Source organism: Mixophyes fleayi, chromosome 2 (assembly GCF_038048845.1).
Source record: "Mixophyes fleayi isolate aMixFle1 chromosome 2, aMixFle1.hap1, whole genome shotgun sequence".
Taxonomy (NCBI): domain Eukaryota; kingdom Metazoa; phylum Chordata; class Amphibia; order Anura; family Limnodynastidae; genus Mixophyes; species Mixophyes fleayi.
The window spans coordinates 160,093,317-160,112,111 of NC_134403.1; the positions used below are offsets into that span (position 1 = coordinate 160,093,317).

The window sequence follows — 18,795 nt, forward strand, 5'->3', positions numbered from 1 at the left end:
GTTTGATGTTTTAGAATTTGCTATTTCCCCGTGGAGATCGGGTGTTAAAAAAGGAAGGACGCGCAGAAGAAAAATCTGCTGGTGTTGGATTTCTTGTGGAACTATTATCTACCACGAATTGGCACGACAGTGAACTTAATATTTCTGCTGTGCGCACTGTTTGTTGTGTTATAAATATATATATATATATATATATATATATATATATATATATATATATATATATACATACATATATACATACACACACATACATACACAGTGGGTGAAATAGGTATTGAACACATCAACATTTTTCTCAGTAAATATATATTTAATGCAGCTATTGTAATGAAATTTACACCAATTGTCAGCAACAACCCTTGCAATCCACACATGCAAAGAAATCAAAAAAGTATTGAACGCGCTTCCTGAAATTTATTTAATACTTAGTACAAAAGTCTTTGTTGGTAATGACGGCTTCAAGAGGCCTCCTGTATGGAGAAACTAGCTGCATGCATTGCTTAGGTGTGATTTTGCCCCATTCTTCAACGCAAATAGTCTTTAAATCTTGAAGGTTCCGTGGGCTTCTTTCATGAACTCTGATCTTTAGTTCTTTCCATAGATTTTCAATTGGATTCAAGTCAGGTGATTGGCTGGGCCATTCTAGCAGCTTTATTTTCTTTCTCTGAAACCAATTGAGAGTGGCTGTGTGTTTGGGATCATTGTCTTTTTGAAATCTCCACCCTTGTTTCAGCTTCAGCATCTTGGTAGATGGCAGCAGATTTTTATCAAAAATGTCTCGGTACATTTTTCCAATCATATGCACTATGCCAGTACCGTGTTCAGAAAAACAGTCCCACACCATGATGTTCTCATCATCCAAACTTCACTGTTGTTATAGTGTTTTTGGGGTGCAGTGCCATTTCTCCTCCAAACATGGTGTATATTATGGCATCCAAAGAGTTCAATTTTGCTCTCATCTGACCACACTATATTCTCCCAGTATTTCACAGGCTTGTCCAAATGTTGTGCAGCAAAGTTTAAACAAGCTCTTTTTCTTTAGCAAAGGAGTCTTGCGTGGTGAGGGTGCATACAGGCCATGGCGGTTGAGTGCATTACTTATTATTTTCTTTGAAACAATTGTACCTGCTAATTCCAGGTATTTCTGAAGCTCTCCACAAGGAGTCCTTGGTTCTTGGACAACTCTTCTGATAATTTTTTTCAATCCTCTATCACAAATTTTGCGAAGTGCACCTAGTCGTGGCCGGTTTATGGCGAAATGATGTTTTTTCCACTTCTGGATTATGACCCCAACAGTGCTCACTGGAACATTCAGCAGTTTAGAGACCCTTTTATAACCAATGCCATCAGTATGTTTTGCAACAATAAGATAGCAAAGGTCTTGAGAGAGCTCTTTGCTTTTAGCCATCATGAGATGTTTCTTGTGCGACACCTTCGTAATGAGACACCATTTTATAGGCCATCAGTTGTGGCTGAACCAGCTGGCAAGATTGCTTTCTAATTACTGATAGATTTCAGCTGGTGTCTTTTTTCACCTCCCTTCCTTCATGTGTTCAATACTTTTTCCCTGTGTCATTTCACAAAACTTAATTTATGGACATCTATGGTTTGATTACGTGGCATGTGTAGATTGCAAGGGTTGTTGCTGACATATGGTGTAAATTTCTTTACAATAGCTGCATTAAATATATATTTACTGAGAAACAGTGTTCTGCACGAGGGGTGTGGTGTGACAGAGTGTGCAAGAGTGAGAAATGAATTACCAGGGAGGGGGAGGGTGGTTAATGAACTCAAGGGGGGTGAGGAAGAAATACATTTTATGGAGGAGGGAGAGTGGAAGTGGCATGTGACTGGTCCACGTGGTATAATGTTATCAAGAATTGGCTGTGCATGGTATACTAAACACTAAAATAGGCTCTGTAAGGTACAGTAGTTACCAGAATGAGCGCTACAAAGTGTTACTGTACCAGTTTATTGTGTTAGAGCCCTATGCTGCTATATTGTAGAAGGGGTCACCTATAGTATAACGTGTTATGTCACTGTTGGATTTAAAATGTGGACTGTTAGGTATAAGAATAGTTGGGAGACTATATTTTAGGAACTTCACCATGGGTGCCAAAACACCCTGTCCCACCACCAAGTTAAATCATTTATTATGACAATGTGTAATGTCATATTGTGTGTTTGAATATTAAGAGGCCTTCCCTCGATATGATGATGTGACCTGCCTAAAGAGTGATGTACATTCAACACATATATTACACAGGTCAACCAGGATTAAAAAGTATTATGTATGTGCATGTTTACTAAAGGATAAGCAACATTTCTTACCTGAAACTGGCTCACTTACTCTTGGGTCAGCTGCAAAAAGTAAAAAAACGCTGTTAGTTACTGAATATTTACACAGATTGCCTTTCAATAGCATCTATATCTTGGGATGTGGGATAGGATAACAAGCACAGTTATTAACACAAATTACAAACAATATACCTGTCACTCCTATGAGCCTTGAAATCCAACAAGTATGGGGATAGTGTAAAGCACACGTGGACATATTTCTCGGCACAGAAAGATTATGACCAGATGTGCGGTCAGCTGGAGATGTTACTCTGAAGCACAAATCTCCCATGGATTCTCATGATGCCTAATATTTATAAATTATAGTTTTACATTTTCAGCTGTCTGTAGTAACCTGATACTGCAAAATATAAAGCTTTTTAAATTAATGTGATCTTGTTATTCATTTTTTTAATTAGATGTAGATTGATTGCTACTTTTTCAAGTTGATATTGCCCATCATCTGGGCATTGTTTTGTTTTGATGACCTAATATTGTATTATATCAGCGTTATATGCATGTTAAAATATATATAATCACTAATAATATATAATATATATTATATTACATGGTAGAACAATACTGTGGTTTAGCAGGATGTGATTGCCATTATATTTAGGGATTATTTTGTCAGAAAATGCATATCATTATTAGTTTACCATTGCTTACTCAAAGTCTTGCGCTGATCAGTGATAAAACAGACTTTTTATTTACACTACAATATGTATTTCCACCGTGTGCATCACTGATGGGACATGGAGTCTGCACCTGGTGAAAAATAGCCGCCAGCTGTTCCCAATTTGGTGCGTCAGAAGCTGGATTTCAATATTTAGCCCTTGAATGTGTTTGTTTCAAGTAACAGGTCATCTTAACAAGAACATAGTACCACTTGGCTTGTTTTGCAACTGGAAATAGTGTATTTAAAGATTATCTGCAATTAGTTATACCTTAAAGGCTTTTTGGCAAATATAATAATCTTCTCAAGCTGCCTGCTTTAGTTTTTTTAGTTATCTTTTGGTAACTGTGGCAGCTGCATGTCTGAAATGTCTTCACTCTGACTAGAAGGGAGAACTTCTCCTCCATACATATGTGCCATTCATGTAGCAGCATTTGCACTCTGACACTGAATTCTATGATGCTGGTTGAAGGACGTGACCAGATAGTGCTTCCATATGTATAGGTTTTCTGCAGGGGGAGGAGCTGTGCATGATCCACCAAGCCACCTCCATTTTGGGCTAAGCCACACCCTTTTACAGGCAGGTCATGCCCCTTTAGTGTTCAGAAAATCAGGACTTTTGGTAGATATGCTACTGCATTGCAAATATTGGCAGAGTGCTTACAGGACAAATGGGGTTTCTGAGCATTAAAATGTGCAAACTGTATTTTCTGAACTAAAGTGTCTTTTAATATGTTTGAAAATAGAGCTAATTTGTCACTCAGGTATAACGTCTCTAAAGAGTCTGTTTTCTGGGCCACTTTTAGAATATAGACATAACTGGGTCCTCATAGTTTTGTGAAACATGAGAGGGCACTTGCAGCTGCATCCTAAAAGAAGAGTTTCTCAAGAGGGCAGTACATGAAAAACAATGCTTTGTGGTTTTCACATGTGTTAGACGTTGGTGAGGGAAGATCAAATCTCTGTTAGAACTTGAAATAGTTTTAGTGCTTGAGACAGATTTATAGTTAATATTTAGCTATAGCTTCACTAACCAACTATCACTTAAAAATGAAGCACCACCCCTTGGAATAAAGGGGGCATTTGTCTTCCTAGAACTTCAGGGGGTTGAGACATAAAGCTTTTTAAAGTCCCTCCTATTCAGGCTCCATTACTATGTCTCTTTGCTCCCTTATTAATATGGTCCTGTCTGTTTTATATAGGTTTCTATCTGACTGCTGCACAATTGGTCTACCTGTACAAAGCACTCAGGGTTGTATATAGTGTAAAACATACTTGTCAACTCTCCCTGATTATCAGGGAGACTCCCTGAAATAGGAGTGATCTCCCTCACTCCCTGAAGAGTCTGGCATTCTCCCTGATGCTGAGCCAGTACAAGATGTGGTTGGATTCGCCATCTGTGGCAAGATGACACAGTTCAGAAATTGTGTTCTATGTCCATGTATTGATGCCTATGGAGGTGGCCTTTTTCATGGAGACCAAGATTTAATCAAAGACTGACAGGTAAGACAACATGACTTCAGTAACAGACAGAAATGTAAAAGACACTTCATTCTAGAGATTCATTAGATACTTTTTTTAAAACATAGTTGCCAACTCTCCCGGAATGTCCGGGAGACTCCCACATTTCTGGGAGACCTCCCGGGAGAGCAGGGCAACCTCCCAGTTCTTGCCCCCGCAATAGATAAGTGGCGGGGGGGTGGGGCTTAATGAGGCAAATATTGTGTCATCTGAGCCAAAATTGTGACAATCATTTAAGGGGCGGGGTCAAAATTATGTGATTCTGGAAGCCCCGTCCCCACACACCCATCTCCCCCGGGATCTCCCTGAAGCCAATGAGGAAAAGTTGGCAAGTATGGTGTAAAATAGTTTTGCCGTAACAATTTAGTTGGTATTTCTGGTAACAAAAATGGAACGTTAATTTGATATTTCCTCACCTTAAACATATTTTTTGCTGATCATGATACAAATAATCAAAGAGAGAACATCCGCCCCCTAATGAACACATACAAAAATGCAACACAACCTAAAAACAGGATTTTTGAAGATGACCATTTTCACATTCATACTCCATTTGCTTATTGACACGAACATCAACAAATATATAAATTACCTGATTCTGTGTTAAATTCCACTGTTGCGCTAACTGGACCCTCACCAAGAGGATTTTTTGGTATCACATGGAACTCATAACTATAAGAAAAAAACAATAAGAAAGTTAATAATGTCCCTTCTGGGGGGCCGGTATGGTGCCTCCTCTTACACCAGCAACAAATGATGTTCACAATGGTCATGGTAAATACATATTTCTATTATTTCTTTACTTCGTCTGTTAACAAAAGAAAGTTGAGCAAACATTATAAATGCACTCAGTCTGTGGGCTCATTGCCCAAAGTCTTATTTACATGGATAGACAATAATGAAGACTATGTCTGGTTGTCCACTCTTAATTATGCCCCATGACAAAGCCAGTGACGGTCCAATTGGTGCTACCTTTGTCTTGCACAGGCAAATGTCTGGGCACTGCAAGGAGATTTAGTCTTTAGTGATGTTGCTGTTGCGCTGATGTCACAACGCACTGTACATCTGGATGCAGCAGCCAAGTCTCTTACTCTCACTTCCTCCAAGTATTGCATCCTATGTGATACACTGACAGGGAGGTGAGTGGCCAAGGCTGGTGTGATAGACATAGAGGGGTCAGGTTACTAAGTGCAGTGGCTGAGGTGCAGAGCAAAACCCTCTCTGGAAGTGTCATGCCTCTTTATCTATCTACTGGAGCGTGCTTAGATTTCTGATAAACGTCATAGATGTATTGTGCAAGATTGAAGAACAGAAGTTTATACCAGTTGATGAGAGCAGTTGGAAGGAATGAGGGCGTTCCTTGTAAAGTATGAAGAAGGTACCAAGTTCTGAAGAGCAGTCCAGTAAGATTGTTGAAATTAATTCAAGGTATAGGAGAGCGTGTTTTAGTCTAAATACGGACATCACCATAGTCCCATTCCCTTTATAATTTAGTCTAGGAAGTACATATATTTTAATTGAAGGAATATATTAGTGGTACATTTTTTTTAAAATAACAATTGTGAAGATTGATCCATACAATATCTTTGATAGTACTTTAGCTCAGTTCGCCAAAGTGGATGATCAGTATCTGATTTCCAAAGAAGAAAATTGTCCAGGCCTGCTCCCAACAGCACAGTACTGTAAACTCCAGCTGCATATTGCACAATCAAGCTATTTCACTTAATTATCTTTTTTTGTGGCACTCGTGAATACAAACACCATTCCTATAATCTTAATCTGTTTTAATCTTAATGTTCTCAAATAAATTACTACAGTAAATAAAATACAGTTAAATAAATATTTTATAACATAAGGTGAAAGCAGTAGCTCAGTTTATATACCTCTCACTCGCATCTACAAGACTTCTCACGTGCTGGTGTCCATTTATGGAATTCCTTACCATGTTGGGTCAGACTCTCCCCAGTTCTCAATTCTGTAAACACTCTTGGAAAACCCCCATCTTGACTACAGCCCACCTGCCCCACCTATGCTATTCATATCTGCGCACACTCAACTGTCCTAATTTCCACTCTGAGCCACATTCGCCGCTTTTCTCTCAGCTTTTCTTTATGTTTTAATACTTGCGTGTTTTTTTTAGTAATCTAATAAATGTAAGGTTGTTTTTTTATACTTTTTATTTTGTCAAGCCAAATAATTTATGCCACAGGTTAATTCAGTCATTTATTTTTGCCTTTCATTATTTCATAATATTTTTTAAGATTTACCATAATATATTATACTTTCATACTAATTGACTATATACAGTGAAGCATGCTCTAGCGCTGACTATCTTTTTGTTTCTATAGTCTTATCTCGGCTTTGCCCTTTTCCAACTAGTTTGCTCTCTCATGAGCAGGGCCTCCCTACCCTTTGTTTTCACTTCTGAATTTATTTTTATCTACCTTGTATATCAATGTTTCCAGTATGCTCTGTGTTTCCCGCTGTCTGGTGCACTGGAGCAGGGTAACATCTTATAAATAAACAACAATAATAATAATATAATGTATACTTAATTCATGAGTCAATAAATATATGTGTTGCAAATAAAGCGCATTTACATGTGTATTTGGAGTTGCACATACAGTATATTGTGATCCGTTCAAATCAAAATAAACACGTAAGTACACCTGCAGCAATATACATTTAAAGTGGATCAAGAAACACTCCCCAGAACCCCCTTAACCAATTATTTACCTAAATCCATTAAGGGGACACTCTTTTTTCCCAGCTTTGTAATCATAAGGCAAAAAATAGCAAACTTTATAGATGATGGATACTGCTCCTTGTAGGGCCACAACGCGAATGACAGTTAATGACAACTAACCAATACAGAGCAGCTTTGTTCTCACTGATCAGAGCATGAGAAAGCCACTATGATTAATCATTAGTGGTTAGAACCCATGTAAGGTGTAACTGCAATAAACAACATTGATAGGAGCGCTGGTGCTTGACTAACATTTTTTTGGTGGGGGCACAGAATATTTATCTTTAAGAATGCAAAGGTCCGGCTGGTGATCATCATCAGGGTGGATCTCTGTTTCAGGAGTTGAGCACCTGCAACAGATATGATGTAAACACCCTTTGCAGTACTTCGCCTACATTTGCACCCCACTTTCAGAGGCAAGGATATAAAAGTCAGGGATGCATTTAAACCTACATGACACCTATTATATCTAAATGTGCAGGTTAGGGGACATTTAAAAGATCACGACCTGGTAAGACCTGACTTGCATTTAAATAAACATTTTGTAAGGGAGCTACAACAAAATATGAATTTTAGAAGGCCAACATTTAATCAGTTCAGAGAAGCATAGAAGCCTGGGAAAGTGATCTCTTCAATTAAAGCACAGAGATTAAATGGGATTGAGAAAATGTATGGCAACACATGTTTTCTTTGTTAAAACAGATGCATTATGGAAATATGAGAAATGTAGCAAATATGGAAAATGAAAATCTGGCTAGCAAAGACTGAAGCTGAAAAATTAATTGGAAAAAATAGCAAATCTAATCCCATAAAACAGAAAAATAAATCTAATAATATTGGGCAACTAAAGGATAGAGTGGAAAAATAATTGTAAAAGATAAAGAGAAAGCTTTATTTTTTTACGTATTTATTAAAGAATAAATGCCAGAAGATAGCTCTGGTGAGCTACCGTTAAGACGTTATGGCATAGAATGGGATGGACGAGTTTGTTTTATTAAAGAATAGATGGATTATTGGGGAAAATTTCAGATGGAACCCAACATCGATCTACTGTATAACACGGGTGGGGAAAGATCACATTAATGGGCAGTGTCTGAAGTAGGAATTTAGAAGTAGCGGTATAGATAATGTAATTGAATGGAATTTTTCAATTTTACAATGAACGCAGTATGAGAAGTGGTGGTATGACATACCACCCTCTACCGGCCCTCGTAAACCATTGTAAATGGGCTAATAGTATATTTTTTGAGCAACAAGGAGTAAATCACAAGTGTACCACAAAAGTAGTGTTTCTGATTTTCTCAAGAGAGTACATAAACTATATATTTTTTGACATTTCAATTGGTATATACAATCTCACATAAAACTATTTTGATACATTTGAAATTAGTCTGTTTTTTTTTACATTTAATTTAAATAGAAGATTCAACTCTTTAAAGCAAGAAGGGACTTGTTTTTCAAGGACACCAGGGAGATGAGATACAAGCTTATTTAGGGCCTCTCCTATCCAGGCTTTATTGCCCTCTGTCCTTGAGGTCCCAGGGGAGATGCCCTTTTGTATCTTTAGTAAAAACTGCATAATGCAATATCATTGTGAAGATATTTAGAACAAACACTTTTTTTACTTGGATATTTAAGGTAGCATGATAAGTTCCTGGATAAAGCAATAAGAACAGTGTTAGCACATAATATTAAAAAAAATATATTTTTGCAGAGATAAATAGAAAAGAACTAACATTTGTAAAATAAAGTAAGTTGAACCCTATGTATGGCTAGGTCAGCCACACAAAATCGAGTACTTGTTTTGCAGGCACAATCCATCACTGTTGAAGCATGTGTTATTAGAGAGAGTTTAGAGTCCAAAATTCCACTTGCATCTGCTGCATACTTAACACCAAAATCATCACTATGATTCATTTTACTGAGATATATTAATACCATTGAACAAAGATCAGCAAAACACTATTTAAACGCTAAAATTGTGTCTCTGTGGATCCACTCAGTTTTTATAATTTTGTTATATGAAATAACCAGCAAAGGTAAAATTAAGGACAAATGGGATGTTATTGGTGTGAGTTTTCTCCAGAAAGTAAATGCACAAGTTAATTGATATTGATGGAATTCATTTTGCACTGATTAGTGACATCACTTCTGGAATAGACCCAAGGCCAGTTGGCAAGTGATTTCACTACATTTATAGTTGCTCTTATAATTCACAGGTACAAAATGTACAATTACAAACTTCAAAAATAAAACAAGAAATTCGAATTATAGCTATGCTGGGGATGGAGTCACACAATAAATTAAGGGTTTCTAAATACTAAACTAAAACTTATTTTGGTGATATTTTGGTGATAAGTGTACATTTTTCTTATTTTTGTGAACAAATAACTTATTGTCATGATTTAACATTAATTTATTGCAGTGGCAGCCCAGCAATACTCTGCTGCCAAGGTGAAAAAAGGTGAAAACCACGCAGTAATAAGCGTTACTTATAGCGCTGTAGCCCTGTTCTATGCTACTAAAAATATAGCAGTAGAATATATACTATATATATATTTATTTATATATATATATAGATAGATAGATAGATAGATAGATAGATAGATAGATCTATAAATATATATCTCTATCACCTCCAAAAACGAATTTATTTTCTATTTTCTGGTGCCTGGGCAAAAATGCCATCAATTTCATATAGGTTTTCACTGAAAACAATTATTATAATCAATCATTTTATTTTCAGGTCTCTTTCTCTTAACACCACCAGGAGACCTCTAGAAAACCATGGGGTAAGCACCTTCTATGATATTTGATGTCAGCAACAACTCCCTACATAAATAGGAAATGGGAAGGCTAACAAGCTTTCCCATAGATTTAACTAAGTTCTGTAAATGAAATATTTGCCCATTGATTACTTTTCAATAATTTAAATGGTATTCAAGCGTTACTGTGTCTTTTGGTCTAGTTAGCACTTCATTTCCTACTGTACCTGCAAATATGTATTGGAACTCTCTGGAAGTAATAAGAACCTCTTAAGCCAACAGCTAAACAATATGCAAACTTTTGGATGCCAGATGAATGTGTCTTGTTTTATCCAGACAGTTTTCTCAAGTATAAGGTTTTCATGTGGCAAACATTTTTAGTTTCCTGGAGGATAGTTTACTTTTCATGTGATCTGAATGGTTTTAATGTGAGTAACATAACAGTAAATGGTTTGCTAGCAGCTGTTTAGTGAATAGAACGCTTAATGAGGACAGTAAAGAAATCCATTAGAAAAGACTTCATATAAATAGCTATAGACATTCATAGAGAGTAGATATTCACAACTCCTCAATAACTCAGCCTCCCTCCTCGGTCTAACAAATAAGAGAGGGTACTTTCTCCAGGACCGCTTCTATTACCTGAAACTGGTACACTGGATTTCTCTGCATGTGGCATACATACTACAGCAAACCATTGGTATATTATGCCATCCATACCTCTTTCAGTAGAGCTCTTTTGAAGAGGTATGGACGGATTCAGTACTACAGTAGTGTGCAAGCTCCACCATGGCTTCAGGTACAGGGGTAGGGGGTTCCTATTTACACCATGGGAATGGGCTTGTTGAAAAAGACTTTTAGCTTATTCACCCCCTCTTTTCTCCTTTACTTTATAGCTTACTGAGAGCCAGGTTTCCATGCTGCACTGGACCTTTCCCACAGGTACAATGTGGAATACAAGCCCCAGAGAAGTTAGGAAGAAAGGAATGTGGTCCCAGAAGGCAGTGGTACATGGGATAATTAAAAGTAAAATTAACATTTTTAAAACACTGTGAACACTAAAGAGAATACGAGAAATGGGGAAAAACATATAGGGTTTAAAATATCAATGAATCAATGACACTGGAAAAGGATAAGCCTGCCCAGGAGTTACAATCTGAATAATTAAAGGTAACAAATTTGTACAGTTTTGTACAGCGTTGTAGTGAGTGACATGCTGTACACAAGAGTTTAGTCAATAGACCACCTCCTGTCCCTGATATTAAGTTCACAGCAAGTTGTAATAATTGGAGTTACAAGATTTATTTGGATTTTGAGTTTATAGCTTTGCTTACTTTTACAATAGACACAATTTGGCTGTATCTTTTGCAGATAGTGCAGTCACTGGGTGGGAAATTAAACATGAATTAGATGTCAGGCAAAATAAAAAGCAGGCCATGTTCTGCAAGTAACTTCTTTAGCAGGCTGGGTAATGTAAGCCATTAATTCCAGATTGAATTCCAATTCCACTACTATGAAATCCCTATTTATGACTACATGATATTAATAAATAAAAATTTTGATATGTTTATGTGTACGATAAATCAAGACAATTTAGAAACTGTATTCTTTAGGGAAGAAGGGATAAGAGATGAAACTGAACATAAAACGTAACAGAAAGGTGATTTATAATATGACATCATTATTTCTACTGAAAAGTGAAACAGGGATTAAGTCCCTGGACTCAAGTGCAAAATTTGCTATAGGCCTCCCCTCACTTTGGCACATTTTCCCAGACTAATAAATATTCTCAATAATATTTCATCTAACCATTTACCACTTCATTTAGAAAATATTTGAAAATATCGAAAATAGAATTAATATGATCTTAAATATAGTTAAGATGAATTATTGTTCAGCTTTAGGCATACTTGTCAACTCTTCCTGAATGTCAGGGAGACTCCCTAAAATAGGGGTGATCTCCCTCACTCCCTGAGGAGTCTGGCATTCTCCCTGATACTGAGCCAGTGCAAGATGTGGTTGGCTTTGCCATCTGTGGCATGATGACACAGTTCAGAAATTGTGTCCTATGTCCATGTATTGATGCTTATGGATGTGGCCATTTTCATGGAGACCAAGACTTCAGTAATGGAGACAGAGATCTAAAAGACACTTCACTCTCTAGAGATTCATTAGCTGTTTTTCTTTAACGCATAGTTGCCTACTCTCCCGGAATGTCCGTAAGACTCCCGCATTTCTGAGAGACCTCCCGGGCACCTTGGAGAGCAGGGTAACCTCCCGGTTCTCGCCCTCGCAATAGATAAGTGGTGGAGGTGAGGCTTAATGACGTAAATATCGCATTGTCTTAGCCCCGTCCTCTGCTGTAATTGGCCAAAATTGTGACAATCGTTTAGGGGGCGGTACCAAAATGATACAAATCGTCAAGCCCCGTCCCTGCATGCCCACCTCCCCCGGGATCTCCCTGAAGCCAACGAGGAAAAGTTGGCAAGTATGGCTTTAGGTGTACTGCAGACTCAAATGTACATTTTGAAAAACCATTTCCATAAAGGTAGACATAGGGATGCCCATTTTCTTATTACAATGCAGTCTGCTGCTAATCACAGCACAGTAAGAATGGCAGAATACTGATACATGCATCATGTAGCAGCATAAGAGACAGCTTAGCTTTAAGTCAGAGAAGAGTGAATGTTTTGGCTGAAGTGTATGTAATGTAGAATACAGGACGCACTACCCTACATAGTAAATATATTTATTTATACTTTTATTTGATTAACTCTCCATCAGCCTGTGTGGAAACAGTATAACTGACAAGTATCAAAAACATGAAATAACTGCAAAATAATTTAAAAAATACCAATTTGCAGATTTGAAAAAAAAAAATATTCTCCAAGTCTTAAACTGCCCATTGTGGAAATTATATAAATATGGAGAGATTTTATGTGATCGCAGGAAATGATGACAACCTAGGAGAAACACTGCAGTGATGACATATTTATGGCATAAAAGTATTGATCCAAAGATAATAAATGTTCATCAAAGTTGGTCTACACCACACAGGGACTTGTTGTCTTATTGTTAATGTAATAAATAATGTCAAACACTGACACTTAATTTATTGCATAATACGTTAGACCTCCTGGGCTACATGCACATATATTTTCATTATAAATTCTGGCAGCGTCAAAAAAGCTGAAATTCCCTGGCAATGTTAAAGCAAAACATTAGCCTGAAGCATAAAATAAGCTGCAGCATTTTACACATTGGAGTCGGTAGCTACAGTCTGCATAGGGGCAAAAAGGGGACAAGTGTGAAAAAAGGCAAAACGATGATTAAAAACTATCCTATATAATGGTGGTCAATTTGTTTTTGGATATTGCGAAGATTCTTCTTAGTTAGTTTATGGAACTTCCACATTCCATCTATTGCAACTAAAATCAGTCAGGTACTATATGAAAGCTGTGAAGTGCCTGAATTGATGCCAGGCATTCTTATTTCAATATGAAGATTATTTTCTTGTCCTGAGGTAAAAGCTGTCAGATCGCGTCTCTGGCTCTGTGAAGAGCTCCGACAACAAGCTAATCCAGCTGCAGAAGGACCTGCCAGTCAGAGGATACAGTTGGAGTCCCTTGCCCCCATCTTTGGGACAGTTTGAGTAACTTTGCAAGCCATTCCTATTGCTACACACTGGGTTACACAAAATGACTGCCTTGTTACATGAACTAGAGGGCTGCCTTAATAGATCTGTCACACATAATGGGACTGCTACTCCAATCATCAGTATTCTAGTAGTGCAAGACTTTCCTCTGTTACACTAATCCTACAAGGACTGTACAGTATGTTTTATACGAGAAAGTGCTGTCCAACTGTGTACCTGTGACTATGTACTCCTCCTGCCAGTAACTGCTTCACCATGTGGAGCATCATCTTAAGAGCTCCAACCGTACTATATTTATTATCTGTTAGCATTGTGCACATGTGTAAAGTTGCTTACATCCTCTTAGCTATTACAGTCTGTGAATCTATAGGTATGAGAATGTGTGGAATGTGAGCAAGAGGGCACACTTAGCTAGCAATTAGTCGGCACTAAGAGTTAACGGGTTTGAGAGGCTGAAAGTACAGTCATTAATTTACCCTAGCACTACTATTATTGTTGTGTGTGTGTGAATTGACTGTTGATTGCATGCATTGCTGTCATACTCTGTTCCAAGATATTATTGAATAGATATCTTATGTACAAGTAAATGATCCAGCCGCTGACCTGCACTAACAATAGGGGGCCATTGTAATCTACCGCTACCAATTACCTGTTGATCAAATCCACGACATTGTCCTTCACTGCTGTATGCTAATAAAAGTGCCAGGTGGATTGTTCCCCAATCATGTGTGTCTCCCTGATGTAACTACTCTCCACAAGTCAGGTTTACTCAAACCGACCCATGGTAGAAATCTTATGATACTATTACCCCAAGAGCTCTGAGGCTGACAAGCAAGATTTGGGTGGAGGCACTGCGCTAGAGACCAAGGTGAGAACTTATCTACACCCATCTATCAACTACATTCCTAAATACAATACACACTGGTGCCTGGGGCTAAGCAGGATATTTCATCCAATCAGAAAGCAACTTGTGCCCTCAGACTTATATACTTACAATTAAAAGGCAGCTATTGAATGCGAAAGTGAACATAACACTTCATTACTAATAAGATGTATAACACCAAACAAAACAACAAATCATTAGAGTTTCTAACACCCAAGAGAAGCAACTTGTGTCAGACTTTTTATTCACAGATCAATGTAATAAATAATGTTAAATAAAGCTAGGTACACAAAACAGAAAATGATTGTTGGAGGGTACACACAAATGCAAAATCGGAGTTAACAGTCATTTATTGTGCGATTGGCACGATAATCAGGTGAAAAACCTGTAGTGTGTATTCCGCATAAGAGATAAATAATGAATCAGTCACACCACTATGTTAGCACTCTTAAACTACATCTAAACTGACTTTTTTGTGCATAGCTGAAGAGATTTAATGCTTCAGCACACAAAACATTCCTTCATTAACTTGGAATTCTAAAAAAAAGTATATCTATTTTTTTTTTTAGAACATTCATACAAAGTGAGGCCATCCTGATTTTCCACACTTCTGGGTGCAATGTGAAGGGAAAAAATGCCTGTGTCCCCATGATGTGCCATTAAAGACAATGAATCCCAGTTTGGGATTATTTATTCAACTCACTGAGGATTGAATCAATATATTATATAAAAGAAAAACAGACTGGTGGGGTACAAACTACTTTAGGAAATAAACTGTAAGAAAATCACAAGGCAAGCAACCAATAAATGAATAAAACACTTCAAAACCTACCCATCTCAAAGACCAGGGAAAGGAGAAAACCCAGGCAGAAATAAAGAATAAATCCAAAAATACACATCATGAAAAACCTGTACATATAAATATCCCTATCAAAATCATTCCTGTAGGGGATGCAACGCTAAGTGACGCAGGCCATGACAAGAACAATCTACCCTGATAAAAGGGGCATCTGAAACTACTGAAATGGAAATTTGTTCTATTATTCTACAGGTTTTTTTTTTATGAGAGTCTGATGTTGCTGCATTGTTACCTTCAGACTATACCCGGGCCTAGCATGCCCATAATATCAGCACTTCTATCTCGAGTCTATAAAAAATTCCCATTTATTGCATTTATGTCTATACCTTGTCCACCCTTTCTTGTCTATCCAGGAAAATTTGCTTATTTCAGGGGTGATTTATTAACAATGACGGAAATGTGCAGCAACCCACAAAAACAGATATTGTCTTTTATTATTGTAAATGATTCTAGATGGAGTAAATGCACACATTTCAGTTTTGGTAGATGTCCTGGAAAATGGATCTGCTCCTACTTTTGTGGAATTGTGGGTCATTACTGGAAACGGGCATTATTAAAGTCCAGCTTACTACCATTTCCTATTAATGTAATCTTTTCCATTCGTCTCCTAAAAGACTGCTCAGTTTAGCTTTATGTCTTAAATGATCCAGGAAAATACTGGAATACTTACTTACAAATGTAATACCCTGCAAATCACAGGTATATTTACTGCATGTACTTATTCAGAAAGATATAGCTCCCCAGAGTGCCTCTGGGAAGTTAAATGCAAATTGTGTCAGCCATTTTGGGTGGACAGACTGCAAACTACAGCCCAGGCTGCTCTCTAGAGCCCAATAATGTACCATAAGACTTCAGGAGATTCTTGGGGGGAAAGGGGATGAGCCAATAATGGACTGTTAGAGACTAATGGATGTCCTAGTGTAAAGTGTGCTAGGAAGGCTGCCTGTGACAATGAAGGACCTTCCTACAAAGCGGCACTAAATGCTATTGCTTTGCCCTGAGGGATTTTTGCAGCTAAAGTTCTAGAGTTAAAAGCCAGCCTGAACGAAACATCTTTAGAGTACAGGAAAAGACCTAACTTTCCACTGCTCAAGCAATGTCAGTAGGACTCATATGAACACAGATAGGTTTATGGTTATTTTGCTTTGCTATGTTCAAGCCTCTGACCGGGACTATTGCTATTGAGAAGTGTTATAGCACTGTCTGATGGAAGTTTATGCCAACCAAATCTGCAATATTTAAAGTTATCTGCAACCTAGAGAGGAATCATTTAATCAAAAGAGTTTGCCTATATTGCATCAGAAGTTTGATTCTAGTGTGAAACTGCCTAAAATGGTTGCTGAAGAGAGAGTTGCAAGTTGCTTAACTGTACTTTTGCTTAGAGAGATCTGCTTAGTCCTCTAGACGGATTGCAAGTGGACACAGTTATTTAAACTAGAAATTGTTTATTGTGCAAAATTGCTGTTTACGCTGAGCTTGGTAATCACGTATGCATCAAATTGATTATTGATTTCATCTTGTACAAGTATAAAAGCTTCATGTGTCAGCTGAAACTTCACTTAAACTTGTGGATTAAAATTTACTCCTTTGGATTCTGTCTGTCATAAAGTGACCCTAGTCTACAGTCATTTCTTCTAAAGCATCTAACATGAACAAGCTGGATTAATCCTTGTTGCATCTCTACTGGTTTTTGTGTGATAAGTACAATTGCACTAAAAGTCTACTGTGATTCAATAGTCTAGATAAACTAATGTAGCAGCCTTTAGTGTAATGGTCTCATTAACTCGTTAGCAACTGGTTGTCTCTCAAAGTATTTATCCAGTAAAATCCGTTTCATTAAAGCACAGTGCCTAAACTTTTATTCAGTGACCTATGTTTTGTGGCAATTTATGTTTGCACACTGCTGATATTGTGTAAACAAGATTCCTAAAATGTTATTTTGTGAGATGTTGAATAACATTGCATATTGATAGTATCGTGGTATTACTTCCCTACACTACTGCTACTTATTTGCCACTGTGGTAAAACCTTATGCCACAAGCAAAGAGAATAAACCCACGAGTTTATGCAATTTTAGCCCTGTGTTCTTTGTTTTATTCCAAAACTACTAGGGGAACCTTTGCCTCTCTACTATACCACCGGGCCTGTAGAATCCTTCATTACACTACCTCTGGGGTGCAACTCATCTGCCCCGTTAAACATGTGTCAATTTTGAGTGAGTAAATATTTTTTTTCAGTGAAAATTTACCTATAAATGTTCTTACCCGGATTAAGTGTACCTGGCTGTAGCAAAAGACATTGCATTGAAAATATAGGCCATCATCTGATTTCCAACATCTGTGAGGTGAGGCTGCGGCAAATAAAAGTAATTTTGCAGTGAGAAAAATATTCTGCGCTGCTCAGTTCTGCTAAATAGGGAACACCAGGTTAATTGCACTTTCTCTACCCCTCAAAGAAACAATTTCATCCAGGAAATAAAATATTGTTATTGAATGAGTTCATGTACTAAGTTCGCAGTCAGCAAGGAACAACCCTGCTCCAGAAATTGCCCCCAGCTATTGTCACATGCAGAATCTATGAACGTGGAAATGCATTCCTGCACTTGTGTAAATGACCCTTATAGAAAATAATACTATAGCTGCATCTGGTGCTTTTGAAATGCGGATCCATTGAATATTATTGTAAGGTCATTAATTAGATTATGAGTCAATCAACATTTATTTATATAGCACCAGCATATTCCGTAGCACTTTGCAATTGGGAACAAACATAGTAATAAAACAAGACTGGGTACTACAGACAGAGAGGTAAAAGAGCCCTGCTCGCAAGCTTACAATCTATGATACAGTAGTAGTTTGATACATGAGGTTACGTGCTACATATTGCATATTGGTCCAGCCAGAGTGCAAAGGTAAAAGTGCTTAGTGGGTTAAAGATCCAGTCACACAGCGATGTTGGTCAGGGGGTCGTTGTGTGAAATGTATAATGTACGATTTCCATTAACATTAATCTAAAATTACATCCTCTCATGTTTTTATGCAGTTATTCACTTACTTTATTTACAATAATTTTCTCCTAGGAACATATACTTGCATAAAAATAAGGAGCTTTAAACTTTTTTTTTTCACTGTACTATTAATACAGTATTGGCCTGTGGTATTACATACCACTAGTATGTGTGGTCGGTAAAACCATTTTATTTACATGCAGTTTACCTATACGTTTTTACCTGCATACAGGCTGATTTGCAGACAGCAGAGGGCAGTGATGGGTTTCAGTACAACAATGGCTATGCAGAGTAAGTTGCAGGATATTTACTTTTCACCAATGTTTCATATAATCTACAAATGCAA

At 37.4% G+C, this 18,795-nt stretch overlaps 1 protein-coding gene across 29 annotated transcripts in view; it reads right to left on the reverse strand.

The window, feature by feature from the left end:
* The window catches only part of ABI3BP (ABI family member 3 binding protein), a 310,231-nt gene that overhangs the window by 29,923 nt on the left and 261,513 nt on the right, over window positions 1–18,795 (reverse strand). For all 29 annotated transcript variants that reach the window (XM_075194852.1, XM_075194849.1, XM_075194847.1 and 26 more), the window contains 2 exons: window positions 5,130–5,209; window positions 2,335–2,364 (listed from right to left, as the gene is read on the reverse strand). In XM_075194852.1, the coding sequence (XP_075050953.1) occupies window positions 2,335–2,364; window positions 5,130–5,209 (110 nt within the window). The remainder of the gene's footprint in view (window positions 1–2,334; window positions 2,365–5,129; window positions 5,210–18,795) is intronic.